The 21531-nt window shown below is 45.7% G+C and overlaps 2 protein-coding genes across 2 annotated transcripts; both read right to left on the bottom strand.

Annotated features, from left to right (window-relative positions):
- Positions 1 to 26: 26 nt before the first annotated feature.
- Positions 27 to 12677, bottom strand: grm6b (glutamate receptor, metabotropic 6b). The gene is made up of 11 exons (XM_035631016.2): positions 12313 to 12677; positions 10635 to 11231; positions 7266 to 7482; positions 6109 to 6244; positions 5776 to 5930; positions 5331 to 5471; positions 5037 to 5237; positions 4129 to 4268; positions 3316 to 3939; positions 2934 to 3245; positions 27 to 1498 (listed from the first exon to the last, which is right to left on the bottom strand). The coding sequence occupies exons 1-11, from the start codon at positions 12325 to 12327 to the stop codon at positions 1259 to 1261; spliced, it is 2778 nt and encodes a 925-aa protein (XP_035486909.2). The 5' UTR covers positions 12328 to 12677; the 3' UTR covers positions 27 to 1258.
- Positions 12678 to 13330: 653 nt separating this feature from the next.
- comtb (catechol-O-methyltransferase b) lies at positions 13331 to 19827 on the bottom strand. The gene is made up of 6 exons (XM_035632524.2): positions 19625 to 19827; positions 17632 to 17803; positions 14645 to 14762; positions 14356 to 14549; positions 14133 to 14264; positions 13331 to 14048 (listed from the first exon to the last, which is right to left on the bottom strand). Exons 1-6 carry the CDS (start codon positions 19810 to 19812, stop codon positions 13869 to 13871), a joined length of 984 nt encoding a protein of 327 aa, XP_035488417.2. The 5' UTR covers positions 19813 to 19827; the 3' UTR covers positions 13331 to 13868.
- Between the last annotated feature and the right edge of the window lie 1704 nt (positions 19828 to 21531).

Below are 21531 nucleotides of genomic sequence, written 5' to 3'. Positions count from 1 at the left end.
CCTGCAGGGGGCAGTACAAACACTGTTTTCTCACAGCTGCACCAGTACAGGAGGTAAATCCTTGAGACAAGACATTTGTCCAAACACCTTCAGTAAAACCTGAGTTGTACAATGTACATCATGATCAAGTAACAAAAAAAAGCCCACAGCAAATAATACACAGGTAAATAAGGGACTGTTGTCAAATTCAGGACTTTGCCTCATGCTAAATGTTTTACAATATTTGCAGAAATGAGAAATTTTTTGTATTTATAGAAAAGCATTCATGGCACAAAATCAAATTCAACTGATGCAGTGAAGCTTTCTGACGAGGTTCTCCATGCATGAACGTAACAGCAGCTTGTGTTTGAGTTTGGCATGTTGCCATACATAACTGCTTGATAATTTGAGGAACAATATAGGGAAATGCCAAACGTAGTCTTTCCCTGCTGTGGAATTCGTACCAGAAGATAAAGATACATTTCCTGTTCACAGTCACTTGTGTACAGTGTTTTGAATTTACAGTTTCCACAGTGAGAATCGGCATAAGTTAAAACTGATTGTACACATAACACAGATGTCAGCAAAATGCCGTGTCGTGTTAGAGATTGGTTATTGAAAGGTTCTGCCACAAGTGGTTTCAGTGTAGTGATTGATTCTACCTTCCCACAGGTGTACATCAGAAATAGTAACAGGACGCGGTGGTGCCCTTTAAAAGCTACTTCCTTCCAGTGCAATCAGAAGAAAAAGTCACGATACCCCATACAAACAATCTCTCAAGACATTCATGTACACATAAACACACAATCCATGCAGTGCTTTTGGAGACGACAAACAACATTTCATCGGCCCCGAGGGACTCCACACACACGTACATCTTCCTGTAGGGCAAAGGTCGCCATTTAAGCGCATCTTATTTTTTTCCTACTCAGCATTTCCCAAGGAGAGTTCGAGCCAACAATAACCCTTTGTCAGTGTCAGGTGTATTTGTGGATCATGTTACATGGGAAAATCATTGTGCAAAGTGTAAAAAAAAAGAAATAAGCTGCCCCTTTTTTAGGGTGAGCCTTTTTGTTTCCTTTTGTGCTCCATTCCAGGTGTAGTAGTTCTGAGAAATTTTAAGTGTGAAAAGAAACCGAGAACGCGTTTGCTGGTGTTTTAAATCCGTAGTTGAGGGGAAGAAGTGACAAGAACGAATCCAGCCAACAAGACCGTCAACCAGCACATCCGTGGGCTCCTTACGTGAGGTGATGAAAGCGTGGCGCCGTTCCGTGCCGCTTCACTGTGATCTGTCCGGCTCGATCTTGGACTCTCCGTTCTGTTTGTCGTTGGACTTCTGGGACAGGTGCGTGGACACGGTGGCTGCCTGCACCACGGCTTTGAAGCTGCGCTTCCTCTTCTGCACGTTCTGCTCCGGGTGGAAGATGATGACGTACACCTTGGGGATGTAGAGCATGCCCAGGGACACGGTGGCGCTCAGGCTCATGGACACCGTCAGGGTGGTGGTCTGGATGAACATCTGCGGCAGAGACACGGCAGGTCAGACGGAATTGCCACACGTACACCCACCTGTGGTTATTACTACTGAACCAGCTGTCAATTCCTCTTAGAAAAGGTCTTCATCAGTGTGCAGTTAATAATTGATTCTTATCATTATGCAGTTTGAATAGAACACACTGTATGTAATCTCATAGGTTGTCACAAAGCCGTCTTTACGGTTTTTATCTCAAAGCACAGGAGGCAGTGTTTTTCCTCTGATGAATGATTCATGACCTGGTATATGTAGTCAGGAGAGGGGGCTCTATTTATGGGCTTTGACCATGTCTACTCCTCACTGCTCTTCCTGCCATTGCAAATCCAACAGTAATAATGAGAAAACACTTCTCCTGAGATCTGCCTCCAATGAATTATGAACTCATTATTCAAGCAAACTGTACGGGTCATAAATAAATCAAGCCATACGTGCCATAAATAAGATATATTTGTGCCATAAATAAGTCAGTAAGTCAAATTGTACACCGTCCTCAGCGTGGAGCGTCATCTCACAGGCTGGTGTCCTCACATCAAACATGTCCTTTATTGTCCTGCTTTTCGTCCGGCCCCTCTCACTGACCTCTCCATTTCTAAAAAGGAGCTGTTGTAATTCATGGGTTGGATGGATTGTATTCATGGGCTGGGCCCCGAGGCGAGTGGAGAGACTGGCTAAGAATCAGTGAATGGTTCCTCAACGTGTCAACACCGACCTCCAGCAGGTAAATCACCTCCTGCTCTACGCGGGCCCACACATGATGGGAGCATAACAGCGGCCGTTTTCTTGAGGCAGACAAAAGTTGGAGTCTATATTTAGCTCTTTTTCTAAGTGATGATTTATTGAATGGGATGGCTGAATTGGTGTATGAAGGGTCCCTGCCGTCCCTCGGCCCGTCTGACCTCCTTTCTTCTCCTCTCCCCCTTCTTTCTTAATTCACTTCATATCCATTTGGAGGAGGTGAAAAGACTTTGAAAGCACCGCAGGCTTTAATTGTTTCAGCCTGACCGATTCATAATACGGCTCGCTATTAGTCAAAGCATATCTCCATTTTTTTCAAATATTCCCCCCAACAGTCTTGTACTGTGAGATGGCAGCAAATAGCCCACAAGAAAATTTTAAACTCAGAGTACAGAGGAGGCAGTATGTCCCACGAGTACAGCAGGAAGCAAATATGATATGACGGGCAACGATCTCATATTACTGAAGGATTAATTTGATCTCGTACTATTGGTATCTTATTTTATCAGCCGACGCTCAGTTTTAATTAAAGGGTAGATGTTCAAATGTCCCGTAATTCTGAGCACTCTCTGGCCCAGGCCTAGGACCAGGACTCGGTTGAAAGCTCAAGAACAAGCAAGATGAGTTGAGATTTTCCCCCAAGTAACAGAACTACTGAGGCTTTGAACATGTTGAATTTTCTTACCTTCTCAGTCGACTGCGCTGTGCCAAAGAAGATGGGTACGAAAGCCAACCAGATGATGCAGGTCGTGTACATGGTGAAGCCAATGGGCTTGGCCTCATTGAAGGTTTCGGGAACCCCTCTGCTCTTGATGGCGTACACCGTGCAGGTGATCATCAGTACAATACTGTAGCTCAGACATAAGATGAGGGACAAGTCGGACATGTCACACTTGAGGACGCCGCGGGCAAACTCTGGGTTTGGAGGCTTCTGCTCCTCATAGTCGATGATGGTGTGGGGGGGCATCACACCAAACCAGATGAACACCCCAAGTACCTGCAGAGTAAGGAGAGTTAGAGTCCTGCAAAAAAGATCCACATGATCTACGTGAAACAAGCACACTTACCTGCACTGAGATGAGTATGAAGGTGATAATCAGCTGAGAGGTGGGGCTGATGAATTTTGGGGGCGTGACCGACTTCTTGCCCTGTTCAAAGATGCGGTAAATCCGGTTGGTCTTGGTGAGCATGGCAGCGTAGCTGATGCACATGCCGAGACCCAGCAGCAGCCTGCGGAAGGCGCACACGGCCACGCTGGGCTCAGCTATCATGAGGAAGGTGATGAGGTAGATGAGGAAGATGCCTGTCAGCAACACGTAGCTGAGCTCCCTGCCGGACGCCCGGACAATGGGCGTGTCGTTGAAGCGGATGAAGGTTGCGATGACGCCGCTGGTGGCCAGGATGCCCAGAATGGCCAGGAAGACGGGGATGATGGCCCAGGGAGAGCTCCACTCCAGCTTGATGATGGGCGTGGACCGGCAGCCCGTGCGGTTCTTCAAGGGCCTCATGTCGAAGGGGCACATGTCGCAGGAGAACTCATCCAGGAGGTACTGATAGCCGTCGCAGAGCTCGCAGTGCCAGCAGCAGGGGACGCCCTTCACCATTTTCTTCCGCTCACCAGACTCGCAGGGGAAACTGCACACCGACTCGGGGACCTTCCGGTCACCTCCTGACCACTGCATCTCCTCAGGCTAGGGTGGAAGGAAACCAACACTGAAACACTTTTTTGGTACACATTAAATAACAAGTGTTCATTTGTGAACTTTGGGGCTGTTGGTTTTCTTAATTTGAGCAGCACTAGGCAAGCTGTTTCCAGCTGTCTCCAGTATTCTTGCAATGCTAGAATTGTACGCTCAATTGTACCCCAAAAACATATTTACATTGATTCGGAGGTGGTTCGTCCATTGACCGATATCCTTGTATCCGGGGTTGCTGACATTAGACAGTTGGTACTGGAAGATGTCGTACCGTCCAGGAGCGTCTCCATTCTCATTGAACATCACTCCAGTTCCTGCGCTGCCTGATTGACGGAGACAGAGATTTAATGGCCGGTGCCTTATGGAAAAAAGACGTGAAGTGAGACAGAGGTAGATTCAAGTTCGCTAAGCTGGATATACAGTGGCAGGGAAAACACCCGACACACTTCTAGTGTTTGCTGTCTTCAGACCTGTGCAGTCATGTGAAAGCTGAGTGCAGGATGCTCTTTAGTGAAGGCTTTCCTCCATGCGCACAGTCTTTCAGTGCACTCTGCTCTGTTGCCCTAACGTGATTGAATGTTCCTCTCAGGTCCCTGCAGGCGCTCAATCAGAAAATCTTCCATACAAGCCAAGGTCATTCAGCAAGAGCAGAGCAGTAGATAGGATGCTTTCATAGAAACACATTTTTTTTCTCTCTCTCTTTCCAAACTGTGACTTTTTTATGAAAGAAGAGAATGAAAAGCAGGAGCCTTGTATAAAGCGAAGAGCGAGGAGGCAGCCCCAGGGAGGGGATGTGCTTTGAAGAGATGTGCTGTGTTCTGGAGCAAGGTACATTAACAGAAACATCTCAAGGCCGCCCTCTTCAAGTTGACCTCCATTCTACCGATTCCTTTTCAAAATGCAACTCTTTTCAAACCTTCTGCAGTGACAGAGAGCAGCAGTGGGAAAGCCAACACAAATTTCATCTCACTCGGTGGGGGGGGGGGGTTTACCTAGTTTGATCCCCCCAAAAATCGAACTTTTTCAATCGAAATCAACACATTGCAAAAGAGAGAGGAGAAAAAACAATAAATTGAATGCTGAACCCTTACCATTGAAGTTGACAGAGCGTATGTATTGTAAGAGCATCCGTCCCTCCACGGGGTCCATCTTCTCACAGACGCCCATGGAGCCGGGGCAGAGGTCCAGGTGCATGCTGTGTAAGGCGTGGGCCATGGCATACACAGCATCTATCACAAACTGCACCTTGCCCTCCTGCTCGTACTGAGAGTCCTGACTGATTCTTTCTTCCCCTGGCAGACGACCAAAGTGTCACACAAGGAAGAGGCGGCACGCATTCAAAATAGTCCAAATGTCATGTTCAAAGTGTGCGTTTTGTATCATACCTGTACATTTTCTTCTACCAGGTTCATATTTTATACCAGGACGAGTTAGTTTGCACTTGAAGTCGTCTTCCCAGAATTCTGCAAACCAGATGTTCCTCCTGTTGTTTTCCAGAGATCTCGTGGCGAAGTACTGGTCAAACCCTGAGTTGTTTCAGAAACCAGAATTCAGCATAAGGTCGTACATCTTTTGAAATAACAGCACTCTGACTGATATGGTAGTATTGCGCTAAAATTAGAAGAAAAAAATCATCTTTTTGCTAAATGAAATATGGCTACGACTCAGTTTACTCAATCTTTACTGGCAGAGCTTTGGTATCACTATCAGACGCAACAATCATTCATTTCCTTGATTTGTTGCTGGGGTATTAGACTCATCCATCAACGTCACATGTCACAGACTTTACTTTTGCACCTGGCTAGTTCGAGTCAGATGTAATAATCCTACCATCGATAGAAGCTCTCTTTGGAAGGATGGTGACGGCCCCCTCAGCCACGTCTTCCTGGTCTTGAATCGGGGAGTTTTTGGCCCCCCAGCTGTCGGAGCCAACAAACAGGAAGTGTCCTGTCAGGTTGGCCTTTTTGGCAGCCTGCAATACCCGTCTGGAAGAGGACAGAATATACTTCTTCAAACATACTTTCCATCTTACACCTCAGCTAAGAGCCGAGTCTAATTAGGAAACAGCAGACCTGGAATGTTGTATACAGAAAGTACGCTTGTGCACATTTTATTTATCTGGCTGATTTCCTCTAATTTGGCATGCAGCAGAGCTCGACTCACTTGATGTCGTCCTCGTTGGCAAAGATTATAACGCCACGAGCGTTGGAGGTCTCCATTAGTCTCTTGATGATTTTTTCGAACTCCCCTGGTCTGGGCTCTCTGGGAATCTTTATGGACTGTGCGATACACAGCCCTCCTGTAACAGACACGTCAAACATCTGTTGGCATTACTGTCCATTCCTGTTTTCTCCCCTCACAGCAAAACAAAATAATTATTTGCACAATCTAATAATCAGAATCGGAACTAAAAAAACTGCAAGAGTGTACTACAGAATACTAATATGATAAAGAGCATAATGGTGCTGTTGCATAAACTTATAATATGCATGTTCCACTGACTACGGGATGAACGGCGATGAATTTTCATCTAGCCTCCTGTTGACTCAAAATTGAAATGTGTCCAATAATTTGTGCCTTCAGAATCAATGGCGGTCAGTCTAATTAGCCAATATAACATGTTAAACTGTTGTCTAAAACATGTCTTAATGACTAAAAAGTTCCACCAACCAGGTGTAATAATTCATTAGATTGAGTAATACCAATTATTTATTATAGACTATGAATGTACTGCCGCGCTCGCAGCTCTAATAGATTTTACAATGACGCAGTACTGCTTGGAGCTAAATGTTCATTTCAGTAAACAGATTGATGGCATTAATTAAAGGAGTTTAAGTTATTACAAGTAATTTTGAGGGGAACATGAAAGTCAATCTAATTTAATGACATTTCATTAATGGTTGTCTAATAATTCTTACTGAAAAGCACGAATGTCAATGTCAAAGTGGCACTAAGGGAAAGGTAAAGAGATCAACATTGTCAATTGGATTTATCCTCTGGGAACCATGGATATCTGTACAGAACTTAATGGCAATCAATCCAAATAGTTGATCAGATTTTTCATCCTGGACCCAAGAGGTGGACCGACACACCATCCCTATAGCGACTAAAGACAACATGCTTAATGGCTAATATGAAATCTGAACCTTCATAGCATAATTTGAGCGTTAAACTCAAATGTGTTGACTTCTCCTTGCCCTGTTGGTCCCTGCGTTTTAAGAGAATTGTCTGTCCTACTGCTGTCGTTTAATGAGTGAGGACAACATGGCTTGACGATTGAGTGATCCCTCATTGTCTGAGCAGTCAGCCAGACACACAACCTGCTTCTCTGGATATCTGGAGGAAGGCATCGACGCCGCTCTCTCCGTAGTTTCCCTCGGAGGCCAGCGTGGAGACGTAGTTCCAGCCCATGGCTTTGACGATGTCCACCATGGCCTGGGCCTGGTAGGAGTCGGGAGGCACCACGCGGGAGAAGAACTCATAGCGGCTGTTGTCGCTCAGCTCCGGAGCAGTGGAGGCGTAACTGATCTGGGGGATCTGAGACACACGGATGGGTCAGTGATGACGAAAGGGTCGGGTCGAGTGGAAAACATGTGCAGCGCTGTTTATTAGGCTAATGGGGAATCCAAAGGTAGAGGGAATAATGAGCGGGGGCAGTGAACCATGTCAGAGGATGATGCACCACTTATTCACAGACAAAACCTTAACAGTGTCTAAATGGAGGCCTTCCTCATTAATACTAACAAGTCGGAGTGCATTAGAATCCCAAAATTGGACTATCATAGAGAGAGATCATCTCTCGAACAGTCCATGTCCACCGTAATTCTCAGAACTGAGTCAACTTCACAGTGCTGTCTGCCCAGAGCTGGTTTGTGATTACACCCAACGCCACAGTGAAATACAGATGGTAGGAACCACGGCTATAAAAGCATTTGTTTGGGGGGGGGGGGGCGGAATGGTTGAGAAGATTAATTTACTGGTGTTCTACTTCTTTAATGACACCGTTTATATCGACAGTCTCAACCCTGACCCTGTTAATGCCGGTCCCCCAGCATGGCTTAACGTTGGGCCCTCTGGAGGGGACGAGGAAAAAAGGTAGACACAAGGGGTAGTGCGCGGAGAAGGAGAGAGGACCGAGAGAACCATTTCACAGATTATCTGGAAGGATTATAGGGGTTTTAGTCAAATTACGTTAAGCACAGAGGGAGAGACAGAGATCAAGAGACTAGAAAAAGGTTCGCATTTCTCTGCTGTAAGCCATACAATATATTTAATTCTGATTGCCACGTGCAGCTTAAATTTGCCGCTCTGTGTTAGCCCCGTCAAGATAAAAAGAAATTACTCGACATTCTCCGGGTTGCAGAGCGCAGCTTCATCCAAGGAGTGAACTTTTCTCCGACGAGTCGACCCGAGAGACAAGAAGACATCGGTGTCCATGGAGACTTCCGAAGTCAGCGAAGAGATCCCCATGTTTGCGCACTCATTTGTTATGAACAAGACATCACGTAATCCTCTCCAAATTAATCCCGCAGAAGCATCTGCACCAATTCACTCTCTAAAATCAATGAGCCGTATCAGTAACACAGGAAGTATCCGGTTACAGTCCCGTCCTGCGGAAGTCTTCGCACATTCAGTAAACGAGTGAAACCCTTCGGGGGTATTCGTGGAGCCAAGCCAAGGAAATGCAAATGTTGTGTAGAGATGAAGGGATATGAGTTACTTAGTGAACAGTCAAATATTAATGTATACCAAGTGCTTCGGGAAAGTTGAATTAACAGCTATTTTTTTATGATTAATATACTTTATTATCATATGATGCATTGAAACATGAGTATGAATGGATATTCAAAAAATTGCTAATAATGACTATTTTCACTCTCGGCCATCATTAATCATTACAGCTATAAAATGACCACACACAAAAAAAGAATGGTACAGAATCTTTCATTTGCTTATTTTGGTCCGGGCGGTCGGATCCTGCATTTACAGTGATGTAAAACACACACAGTTGATAATCTGTGTCATTATAATGGTCATTATATAAAAGCTTCCGACAAAAATGGAATTGGATGACTCCTGTTCTTTGAACAGGCTCAACAGATACAAAATCCATGAATAGAGATAAAGTATGGAGTCCATAAAAGAACCCAGAGGCTGTGCTCACTCACTGAAGAACCAAAGTAATGACGGTGTCAGTGACGGATGCTGAAACATCTCCTGCTCTGGCTAAGAGCAGATGTTGGATGGATAGTGAGTGTCAGTCTCGAAGCGTCCGCGGTCCGGAGAGCAGCACATATGGACAGTGGGAGGAAACACACCATTTAGCTAAATCTGCTCCGCACCAGCCACAAGTTGCTGTTATCCTAGAACCAATGTCATCCCGCTGCCCCGATGCTCTATTTTCAGCCCAGGGTCCTGAGCTGCTGAGAGGGGCTTAGTGGAGGTTGGGATCCATAATTCTGTAGTTAACATCTGCCCTGTATGCAAGCTTTCCCCTCCTTGGCTCTCAACTCAGCATCCTCGTCTAAAGAACGCTGCAACAAGTAGGAATACATTGGTCTGTAAAAGAATTTTGGCCAATTTGACTCCGGCTGGTGTTTGTTGTCAGATCCATTTACCTTTCCGGCAGGCTGCGTCATTAAGTCGAGAGGACACCACATTGAGTGGGATTTACACCGACTCCGTGTTCCGTCAATCCCCATGAGCAGTGTGATCAATTAACAACGGGTCAGTCAGCTGTTAAAGAAATAACTGTACGCCGAGCGCGACATGGATAAGCCCGCGGCGGGCCCATCCACCACAATGGATTCACAATCGCGTGAAGAGTGGCATCAAAGCGACTCAGTCTTTTTAAAACGCGTGTCGGCGCAGCAGCAACATGATGATACGTGCAATATTATCAAGTGTCCAACTAGAATGAGGCGATGTTATCAAATGTGAGGAGTACTCTCATATTGGTTTGCAATAGATCGATGAAATGTAATGATGGCCAAGGTGGAGAGAGTGGACAAACTACGTATTCTCCCGGTCCTGTTCTGTGGCGAACTAATTCAACAGCACAAACAATTACACATAAGTTCCGGTAGAGAAAAATGCAAGTTCGAGCCATAAAGCTACTTCCACACTCATCTGGGGTCCTCTTTCTGAGCAGACCTGGTGGCTACAGTGTGGCTAAAATAATAACAAACTGATAATACACAATATCATAGACGTATTATTGATACCTGCACCCACTTTTACGCAGACTCGGCTGATTCCCAGTTCTTCGTCAGTGATTTTTTAATCTTTTTCCCTTCTTTTTTTTTTTTTTACCACTAATCCAATGTAATGAATGGCCTTAGTGTGGACACGAGCCGTTAGCCCAAAAGTTTTTTTCTGAATTATTATCATTTCATGTGAAGGATTTCAGAGGCTGCTTAAGCATATTATAGAAAGTAAGCAAACATAAAAGTATTTTAATTCTTTTACTATCCCTTTAATCACCTTCGGGATCACTCTGAAGTATCTTGGGGACCCACTGACAGATCCTGAAGGGTTGGGAACTACTGCTCGTCTCATGTGCCTATGTTGCCTTCGTGGATCGATTCAAAAAGAGAAATCAGTGGCGGATAGTGGCTTTCACCAAGGTGGAACTGTCCCAAATATGTTGCCCTGTCAGTGTTAAATGAAGTTAGTGGAAGAAACCTCACCGAAAACAGTCTGAGCACATTGGCCACCATGATGGACACCGAGCTGCCAGACGCCCCGATCACCCCGACCACCCTCTCTGGCTTTGGGATGATGGGGGGCTCTCCGTTTGAGCAGCGGACGTCTGAGGTGTCCTTCTGGATGAGGGCCTGGACGAACGTGAGCGACTGCTCCAGGGCGTAGGTGTCTCTGGAGCAGGTGTCCAGTATCCGCGCCCCCAGAGTGATGTTGGGCAGCAGGTCCGGGTCGCTGTTGATCTGGTCCAGGGCGTACAGCATGGCCTCCAGTCGGTGGATCCCCTTCTCTCTCTTGACCTCACCACAGGGCACCCCGGCCGGCCCGCGGGAGTGCACGGGGAACAGCCCGCCCAGAGTGATGTCGCCCTCGATCTTGATGGACTGGGGCTGGATGCCCTGCTGAGCCCGTGAGCCCGAGATGATGCCCACCAGCAGCACCCACAGCGGCCCGGACCACGTCGGGCATCCGGACAGTGAACTGAGCCAGGAGCACCGATGGGATGAGCAGGCCTCCGATGTCATTATGATGACCAGCGGAGGTACTGACAGACAGCACCAGGCCACTCCCTCTACATTTGACACCTAGGGACAGTCACAGAGGGGGCTTTAGGGTCTAATCATCTCCTTATCGTAATTTATTCAATTTTCATAGTCTGCCACAGATACCTACAAACTGTCTGTGCTATTTATCTACTACAATCTTTATCAATATCCCCTTCAAGTTTAATCTTATGAGTTGTAAAGTTCTGACCACAACTCATCATTTTGTGGTACTTTGGCTTGGTATGTCACACCAATATATATAAATGTCTATGAAAATGAATAATTTTCATCATGAAGTTTTCTTTTTCTCCAATCATTATTGGGTTTGAACATTACGTCAGTACATAACATGATACTGTAATTGTAAACCTGCCAATGGGTCTGTGTGGTCGAAGCTGAAAATGATTCCCGTATTAGGTAACCGCTTGTAAAGATCTAGTGGAGCTTCTTGTATTATTTTTTTTGTTAGGCTGCACCTGAAGTCTGACATGAATCAGAACTCAGAAAATGTAAGAAAAATATGAAATATAAGACACATCTGTATGCATTTTGTTTTTCTTTTTAAAGAAGAAGCTGTGGATAAAGGGAGGATTTTGGACACCCGGTTAATATTGTAAGCTTTTATCACAGAGAGCTGAGAGGCGGTGATGGAAAAGACTATAAATTTTGCAAAACACAAAACATCAAGTGAACCTTCGCCGCATTTCATGCTCCAAAAGCTGGAGTAGGTTAATTATATCTGCATGAGGATCACTGGCAAAATCCACAGTAATCAACTGAGCTTAACAGAACGTGAAAAGTGAAAAGATATTGAATGTTTCCAGGCAGGATTAAATGATCCTTTTGTCAAAAACCTTTATATCGAATCCACGTGTGTAACAATTAGCAATCCATACTCAAACTGTATTCATACTTAAACTCATACTTATTTTTCTATTGGGCTCGTGGCGTTTAACTCATGGAAATTAGTTGAAAATATTCTCCAAATCCATCAGAGCATTATCTTAATCTAAGGAAATCTAAGGCGCATGAATTCCGCAGCCATTGCAGTCAACGTCCTCCCTTTGTCAATAAATGACAATCAACCTGCAAGTGGAGGAATAAAAAGGCACTTTCTTACCTGCCCATTCTTCATCGACCGGTCCTGATCTCATCCATCACATGAGCTCCTCCACACAGGCCTGCGTCCATGGTCCAAAATGTGATTATATACTCTGGAGGCAAGGCTCTCCTCTCCTCACTGAAAGTAAATCCGCTATCATCTCAGACAGCCACCGTGCACTCTCGAAAATCACCACAACACACCGAAAACAATGGTCACCCCCCCCAAAAAATAAAAAAAAGAAGTAGGTGTGATTTCACTGACTTTTGAGGCTGTGGTATCGTGGCAGGGTCAGGGAAAAGTAGAGGGAGAGCGAAACATTACTGCAGTGAGATTCTACAAATCACTGCCAAATCCCTTAAAAGCTCTCCCTCTCTCGTTCTTTTTCCCCTCTGTGTGCATCTCTGTCCAGGCACTCCCCCTCACTCTCTCGCTCTCTCTCTCTCTCTCTCTCTCTCTCTCTTCTCGCTCCCTCGCTCTGTTGAACCCACTCCTCGCTCGTTCTCTCAGTGCACTAATGGCCACAGATTGGGATTATCATGCAGGCGTCTGTGAAGAAAGCACTAGGTGGACTAGCCCATATATATTTATTTTTTTTTCCATACGGCTGAACCAAATGCAGAACCCCTCCCTCCCCCCCGCCCAGCATGATGGAACTCTGTCACTTTGAGAGATTAGATGAGCAGCGATTTGATTCGTACTCTCTCACACACACACACACACACACACACACACACACACACACACACACAAACGCTCTCCCTCTCTCTCTTTCACACCTGTCAACACTGGCACAACGGCGGAGAATATCAGAGCAGAAAAGGGGTCCATGTGCACCACGGAAGGTTTATTATTGATTTCAGTCGGTGCTCTGGGAAAAAAAAAGCAGCCCCCAGATCAGTTTGCAGCTGATCATGTGTCAATAAGGAGCCAGTATCGCCGTCGCCACCCACTGTACCAGCGCGTGCCGAAGTACTCGAAGAGCGCATCAACTTCCATCATTCGGCGGTGTGAGAAATAAAGCACGCAACACGGATTGTTTGCCTCTCCCTTCATGTCACTTTTAATTTCAAGTCAACACGTGTATTGGAAACTTCAGATTTGAAATGTGTAAAAATGTCTCTCTTCTGCATTAAAATGTCTTTAAAAGACCATGTTATATACTTTGTTCAGGTATGTATTCACATAACCCCAAAAAAGAAAGAAAGAAATGTGTGATTCCAATCACGGATTGTTTCATACACGTCATCTCTTCTAGAAAGGAGGACGCCGCTCCAGATAATCCAGCTCCTCGTAAAAAAAAACTAAAAAAAAACCCTACCTGAAATATTAACACTGGGGCAATCTTCTCAAGGAGAGGACTGCGCTGACAGCAATGGTGGTTCAGACACAACTACTCCCATCATCCCACTCTACTTCACAGTGTCACCAAACTCCATCTTATTTCATCATGTTCCTTTACAGCAATAGCAGCAGAAAATGACATATTGTGTGTTTCGGGCCCAAAGTGAACAACAGCGGTCTGAAGTTTTCCAGTACCTGTGTAAAATAAAGGGGGGGGGGGGGGACGACGCCTACCCTAAGAAGACAGACTTCTCCAAGCCGTCCTCCACCTTGGTGTACTCCAGGTGAGACTTGAAGTACTGGCTTTTGAATAGGGGGCTGCTGCGGACGTACTCCAGGTAGTCGGGGGTCCCCGGGCAGATGACGTTGTCTGCCAGCAGGACGCTGCCTTTCCTGAGGAGGCCACACTCCTGGTAACAAAAAGCAGAGTGAGTGTCTGAACTGTCCGATGCAGAGTTTTGCTCAGCTCAAACATGAGCACACGACAAACTTGCCTCCATTAGTTTTGTGTCCGGGAGGTAGCGATCCTTCCAGTGATCCAGGAAAACCAGATCGAATGTTTTGATCCCAAACTGCTCCTTCAGTTTGGGGATCCAGTCACCCGAGGCGCCTTCGACTAAGTGGACCTAGAAAGGAGAAAGACATCTTCTTGTGACCTGAACACTATGGAAAAAAATCTTTTTTTGTTCTGCTCATGAGGAGACATCAAACTTTTACCTTTTCCTCTACTCCTGCCCAAGCAATGACCTGACGAGCCACTGCAGCATTGGCGGGGTTAAATTCAAGAGTGATGATTTTGGCGTGCGGGGGGAGCAGGCTGGCCATCCGTACCGTGGAATAGCCACAGTAGGTTCCCAGCTCCAGCACAGCGGCGGGGTTCACCTCTGCCACCACCGAGTCAAGAATGCAGCCTGTGGCAGGCGCCAAAACATACAGCCGGGTCATGTAAGTAGGTGATGATGTCACACATTTAAAATCAAAGGGTCCCGGAATGAAACATCAGTACCTTTCTCGTCCCCCACATTCATGGCCCACTCCTTCTGCCTGCAGAACTGATCGATGGCTTTGACCACGCTGCGAGGGTCCCCTCTAGTGGCGTTCCTCTGAACTGCACCCAGGAGCCGCTGAGGAGAGGGGACAACACACAGCACAACATACAGTGGGCACTTGTAATCATTGTCACTGATCACTCCCCATTGATAATTAAGGCATCAATGAAATGAAATCGTTTCATTGGAAAACTTTTGGGGCGCCATGTTTGACCCCACATTTAAGAGATTAGTTGGTGCCTGTCCTCTTGTTCTTCCGTCTCTTTTAACTTGGATTTTCCAAAGAAGATTTGACTTTGGATATCATTAAGGAGCAATGATACTGTATGTAAAGAGATTAACTTTCAAAAGTCTTGAGGTACACCAAAGTCTGCCAGCCAAATAAACCAAAACTAGACCTCCTCAAGCTGATACGCAACAACGTGTAAGATAAGATGAGACGAGATAAAATATCCCTTTGTTGGTCAAACAATGGGGACATTTGTGTACGTTTTGCATAGCAAAGCGTTGTTTGTGTCTCATAATTTAACCAATAAGTCCCATCTTAAATGAGAAGTATGATTTCAGGGTGTGAATTGAGGACAGCTGGACTTGGGTTAGGGTTAGGCCGTATCACCTCTCATTCAACAGGCTTCTTCACTTCTGACTAACTGTGGGGCGGGGGGGGGGGGGTTCTTAAGGGTCACATGAAGGCAGTCGGCATCACTTGGTTCATTAGTGCTCCTGGCTGTTGAGGCCAAGTGTCTCCCGGAACGGGGCGAAAGGAAGGCATTGTTGCAGTGGTGTCGTAGACCTCCTCCTCTGTCGGGCGACGGTCTCTGTCCTCCCTGGCAATCCCCTAGTCAAGTGCGTTGTTGTCCTAGAAGGAGTGTCCCTTATCTTTCAGGTGTAAGTAAAACTGTTGCGTCTGCTGCCCGAGGGAGAAGCACAAATGAACCAAGAGACCCAACGGCCTTGATATCCACCCCACAGATGTTTCATACCCCGGGATTACAAAAAAAGTCCGGTCAGGACTGAAGAAAAATCTTGGATGAGAGGTGAAACATCTTCAAGGTTTGGGACCGACCAAGTCCAGTTGCCCTGTATTCAACTCATATAGGTGTGTGTGTGTGTGTATATATATATACTTTTTTTTTTTTGATTTCATTAATGGCAGCTGAAGAAGCATCAGCCAAAATGATTTAGTTGGAAGAAAAGGAAAGGACAAACACGTGTGGCTTCACATATGTACTGTGTGTGTACCTACTGTGTGTATGAGTACTTTATATGTATGATGTCACATGATGCTGAGACTGAGATCTGCCCTTGTTTTTGTCCGTGTGTACTTTATACTACAAGTTATTCACATTTTAGTTCCACCTTGTATTATTATCATAGCGGGCCAGTCGCGAACTTTGCAACATCTACCCGTGCACCTTACGTTGGGCTTCATTTGTCTAGTTTTCTCCACAACTTTGCACTGTTCACTAACAGAACCCAGCTTATCACCAGCTACTCCAGTAATCAATGTTCACAGATAATTTTTTTGCCCAGCAGTATGTTAAAGGCTTGTGGTTCAACATAGCAGAAAAACCACAGGTGTAACATGACTGTAACATGTCTTGGTTAACTTGATGTTCATTATTAATGGTAATATTTACAACTGTGACATTTGCACCTGACCTGTTTTCTTATAATCTGTCTTGAGTAGGAGTTCTAACATCAGCGCGTGATAATGGAAGTAAAGCTCAACAATGCCTTCACTGTGGGGCAAGTAAGAGAGCACGACCTAAAACAGAAGCTTTGGTTTTCTTTTCTCAGCAAAGGTGCAGTTTTGACTTGGTCAGTCTGTCAGCACCCAACACACTGGCTCAAACTGAAATATCTCAACAACTACTGGAGGGATCCTTTTTACACACACCCATTGACCCCAGATGAGGAATGTCTTTAACTCTGGCAAATCCCCCCCCCCCCCCCCCCCCTTCTCTCTTCAAAATGAAACTATCATTTGGGGACAGGAACCAGTAACAAGTTTTTCAAAAAGACGTCAAAGAAGATATAAGCATTGGTCATATTAGTGGTGGGGGTTAAACAGGCAACGACCCTCAAAACTCAAACCAAACTCAATGACCTCAATAAGACTCGTCACTGGTTATTATCCTGACTGACGGCTGCAGTAAAGCCCCATGAAGAAACTGCAACCATAGATGCTTTGTTGTCTACAAACACTTGCAGCATATTGTCGACTCATTATACGGAATCAAGCAATCATCTTCCATCTTATTTACCTGTTGCATAACCCCCCCTGTATTTGTCGCTGCATGGTGTTAGAAATGTTAGACATTACGGATAATATTTAACGGGTCCTGGTGAAAGGAGCATAGTGGACTTTGCGCTTAAATTTGCAGATTGATTGAATTTCAGATGTCCCAAAATCATTTTTCCTCCTCCCGCGGAGATGGAGACAGAGTGGAAGAAAGACGCTCAGAGACGTGGAACCTTAGAATTAAAAAACAGAGGTTGGAGGAGAATCTGTTTCTTTTTACGACACAGGGTTTTTTTTTCTCCTTTGTTTCGAGCCACCTGCCTCTAAACATTTTCCGATTTCTAAACGCTCTGTGTCGTCTTGGCCGATGCCAATCGCTTCTTTAAGTGTTCAGGTACAAATCAGGACAGGAATTAGGTCGTCAGCTTCACTGTCCTTACAAGAATCATAAAGCTTAAAATGTCATTCACAGACATGTTTGCATTATCACCCTAATCCCGACATTATCACCCACCTAAGCTATATTCATATTGCTCATTTCCTCACTTCCAGTTCCAGTTCAAATTTTTTTACGGCTTTCTTATCTGAGGCTGATTTGATTCAACTATCTTAATTCCCTCCGACCGCAGTGCAAATCTGTCATGATGGCTCGAGCGTGTTGGGGCTTCTCTCGGTGTAGGCGGGTTCACTGAGTCACACCTGAGGACGAGTGGACTGGGTCAGTGTGTCCAGCATCCGCTCCACGACGACGTCGTGCCAAAATAGGGCCAGTCCTCCATGATACTGCACGGCGGCAGGGATCACCCATCTGTACAGAGCGTACAGGAGAGCTGCTCCGCCGGTGCAACTGTAAATGAGAGTCAGCCACATCCTGCGGAGGAGAATAAACATCATTTCAGCACGGTGTGATGAATGGGGCACGGAGAAAAAAAATGCAACGGGAACACAGTCTGCTTGAGATAAATGAGAGCTCTCTCCACACTCTACCTCTCCCTTTGTGTCCAGCCTAATGAGATGGGTGTTTACTATGCAGTGAGCAATACTGTCACTGCTCCTGTTTTCATTATCCACCGCCGACGCTGCTGCTGCTGTCAGGTTCCAGCTGCGCACCCACACCTCTCAAAGTGATGGTATCACTGTGGGATATCATTTAATAACTACTGCAATAAGCGCTGGCAAACACACACACACACACACACACACACACACACGACCCAGTGATTTGTGTGTAGCTCTGGTCTGTTTAGATATCTCAAGCACAGATGGAAAAAAAAGGGGGGAGAAAAGCACAGCAGAGTCCTGTTGTATACTGAGTAGCGATGATGTGAAGATGTATTGAAGAGAGGTCCGCCGACACCGTCTTGATTGGATATAAAGGTTTATTACAAAAAGACCAGCATCAATTCAAGCACTGCAGAGCTTGGAGAGTGTCCGGCCAAAAGGACAGCTCTGCAGACACTGGTTCGGGCTTGCATTTATATAGGTCCGTTGTTTCTGAAGAAAGGGACATCTGGTTCAAATTGGGTTATACTATGTAAGACGTAGAGCAAAGAGGGGTCAAAAGGAAAGGTGAGGGGGTCATCGGGAGGCCCCCAACATAACATTCAAGAGTTAGAAAATGTAAACCACATGTGCTACTCACATTACATATATTGACAAAAAGACACTACAGTCCTGAAGAAGGGGAAAGCAGCGGAGAGGACGGCTGCAAAACGGCTCTATTGCCTTGGACTAATAATGCAACTGCGAAAGACCAATGGTGGTTGAGGTAATTCCTTCTGATCTGGAGTTTGAGTTGCATGGCAACTGGCTTGGGGGGGGGGGTTAAGAGCCGTGTCACAAGAGGCAGAGAACCGAGACGTTAACCTTTTACTCTGGCTCACCGCAGACGCATGACAGGGATTCGGACACTGAAATGCAGAGCAGAGTAATCTTGACGCGGGCGCGATGAACACCCGTGTCTTTCTTCATTGTGCAGGGACAGATTTTTGTCAAGTTACAAGTGCATGCAGGTTATTATGCACCATCCAAGGCCGTCCAGGTCCGCCTTTGAGCCGCAGCTCCGAAAGGAGTCGAGAAGAGATGAAATTATTCCTAAGAGTTCTCAGAGGTTTCTTGAGTCATTCATCATTAATACATCATTCATATTTTTTTTACTATTATATATCATTGCATATTGCACATGTCAGTTGCTGCACGGTGCATGATTTCTGTCGGTGATCAGTGTTGGACAAATACTGGTGGGGGACTGGGTATGTACTCGGCATGGTGTGCACTCTACCTAAAAGGATTCGAACCATACCTCAATCTCATCATGATAAGTTCTCCCAAAAAAAAAAGGGGGGGGGAACAGGAAGAGGGGGGCAGGAATGCAAAAAAAAAGTTAGATTGTCCCAAACCGGCGTATATAATAAAAAGCTTCATTACAGTAGTAGTTGTGATAGTGTCTGAGGAGAGAATCTCACAATAGTGTGTGTGTGTGTGTGTGTGTGTGTGTGTGTGTGTGTGTGTCTGTGTGTGTGTGTGTGTGTGTGTGTGTGTGTGTGTGTATGTGTTCAGTCAATAACAGGAATTAGAAAACAGTCTGAGCACTGGTCTCAACACACACACACACACACACACACACACTGACCAAAACGAGCGAAGAAAAAGCGCCATCGTGTATATTCATCAAGAATAGATTGAGACTTACACGTGCGCGCCGGAGCCTCGAGCTGCTGTGGGAGGAAATCGGGTTCTCCGAAAAGCTGGACATGGGTGGTTTGCCCCGGCTGTGTCGGACTCCCCTCCCCTTCCTCCCAGCGCCCTCGCAGGACCTCTGCCGAATGTGAGCATGCACGGAACGCAGACCTGAATCTCAATGGTCGGGAGCGCGCGCATGCGCACGCGCGCGCGCACACACATTCGGTGCTGGAAAAAAAGGAAAGAAAACGACTTATTTCCTAATTTATTAGGATTACCTCTGCTACTGCAGCCACTACTCGTCATCACATCTAGATGTCTAAATTGATATTTTAGTAAGTTAATAACAAATTGTAATTCCCTTATCTCCATAAATTAGGTTACGGTTAAAGTGCAGTTTCTTGTCAATACACCAAAATGTATGACTTCATTTTTTTTTCAGGTAATTCTTCAGGTTGAGCCCCAATGAATCCATTTTATTCTTTAGATAGGTTGGCTGAAAGCGTAATGGTATATTCTGATGGATATTTTATTTTGAATAGCTTCTAAGCCTCAGCCGCGCAGCCGATGTTTCCCAGTGGCCATTCACGGCATTGCAGTTAAAAATCCCCCGTCGGCTAGGACACCCCCCCGGCTGGGGGGCTTTAAACAAGCCCCCCGGCTTGTTTAAAGATAAACGAAAGATTAAAACTCTTTCGTTTTTATCTTTTCAAGACTTGAGGTTTTTATCTCTGAAAACTTTTCCAAAGCGCATCAAATGTGTGAGCACACGGGAACGAAGCCACTTGCTCGGCTAAAGTAGATGTCGTCTGATTATTGGGGTAATTAGGGTCAAAACTGAATGGATAAAGGCGAAGGTGAGCCTTCTTTTTTCACACATCAAGCTATTAGGATTTTTAATCGGTACAAGTTGGCTTTTGTTCTCAACAGCACGGGCTCCAACTTTGGCCTGGGTGTCAGATGGATTGGCAGTGGTGTCCTGAAGATGATATCCGAAGCTCTTCTTCCACCAGGCTTTGAGGGAAACAACCGTGCAACTGCCGAATCACTTTGACCAAGCAGAGAAGGTTTCACTTCTCTTTGTCAAATGTCTCGGCAAACAGGGAGCTGTTGGTACCTCAGTCAATACCTGATTTTCTCCGTCATTCCCTAAGATGCTGTTTTTGTGCTCAAAGTGAAGACTGTGATGGGAAAAATTGATGCAGTTGGATCAGGAAGATGGAGGCCTTAGATGTCTTCGGCAGAAGTATCTATTACGGGAGCTTAATATTGAGGGGATTTGTGGTTCGTACAAAGATTGTCATTAAACAGATGGAATGGCTCCTTAGAATCAGGATGTCTAAACTATAATCTAAGACTATGACGCTCAGAGGCAGCGACGTCCAGAGACAGAGACCTGACCTGCCAAAGATAAGATGGCCTCGCACAGTGCACCAAGCACAGTCTTTTACACAGGAGAGGAGAAGATTCTATGACAAAGACAACGTGTAAATCACCGCTTAATTGATATGCGACTCAACCAGCAGGTATTTTCTTTTCTCTGTTCTCATTGTGGATTTCATGTACTTGAATGTGTTGTGGGTCCAATCTGCAGACCTACAGAAAGACCAGAGTCGACTCTTTATTTCACAGAAATTGCCAGCACACCCGCAGTGAGGTAATGCAATACGGTAAATTCCAATGGCGGCTAGCAGGCCCGGTGCTAACTGACCTGGTGGCTGACTGAAGGCTGGCAGGCCCGATGCTAGCCGACGCAGAGGCCGGATGGGGGCTAGCAGCAACCGGGGTGTCGAAACACAGTGTACCACTCCTTGAGCCATGGCCTGAAATCTGCCTTGTCCTGCAACAAGGTCCTTATGGCAATCTTTTGATCCATGTTTGCATTGGCCGGTTCGTTCTGTCACGCTGGTGCAGGAA

The sequence above is a fragment of the Scophthalmus maximus genome, chromosome 6 (genome assembly GCF_022379125.1).
Source record: "Scophthalmus maximus strain ysfricsl-2021 chromosome 6, ASM2237912v1, whole genome shotgun sequence".
Taxonomy (NCBI): domain Eukaryota; kingdom Metazoa; phylum Chordata; class Actinopteri; order Pleuronectiformes; family Scophthalmidae; genus Scophthalmus; species Scophthalmus maximus.
This window is presented reverse-complemented; position numbering and strand designations above follow the sequence as displayed.

Bases quoted from the DNA above. Each gene is read 5' to 3' on its own strand.
- grm6b (XM_035631016.2), bottom strand. The intron at 6,245-7,265 runs GTTGTGTGTCTG...TGTCTGTTACAG, and splicing joins CCAGATATCCAGAGAAGCAG to GAGGGCTGTGTATCGCACAG. The intron at 5,472-5,775 runs GTAGGATTATTA...GAAACAACTCAG, and splicing joins AAAGAGAGCTTCTATCGATG to GGTTTGACCAGTACTTCGCC.
- comtb (XM_035632524.2), bottom strand. From the start codon at position 19,812: ATGCGCGCGCTCCCGACCATTGAGATTCAGGTCTGCGTTCCGTGCATG. The intron at 17,804-19,624 runs GTAAGTCTCAAT...TCTCCTCCGCAG, and splicing joins CGAGGCTCCGGCGCGCACGT to GATGTGGCTGACTCTCATTT. The intron at 14,265-14,355 runs GTAAAAGTTTGA...TCTCCTTTCTAG, and splicing joins GGGCAGGAGTAGAGGAAAAG to GTCCACTTAGTCGAAGGCGC.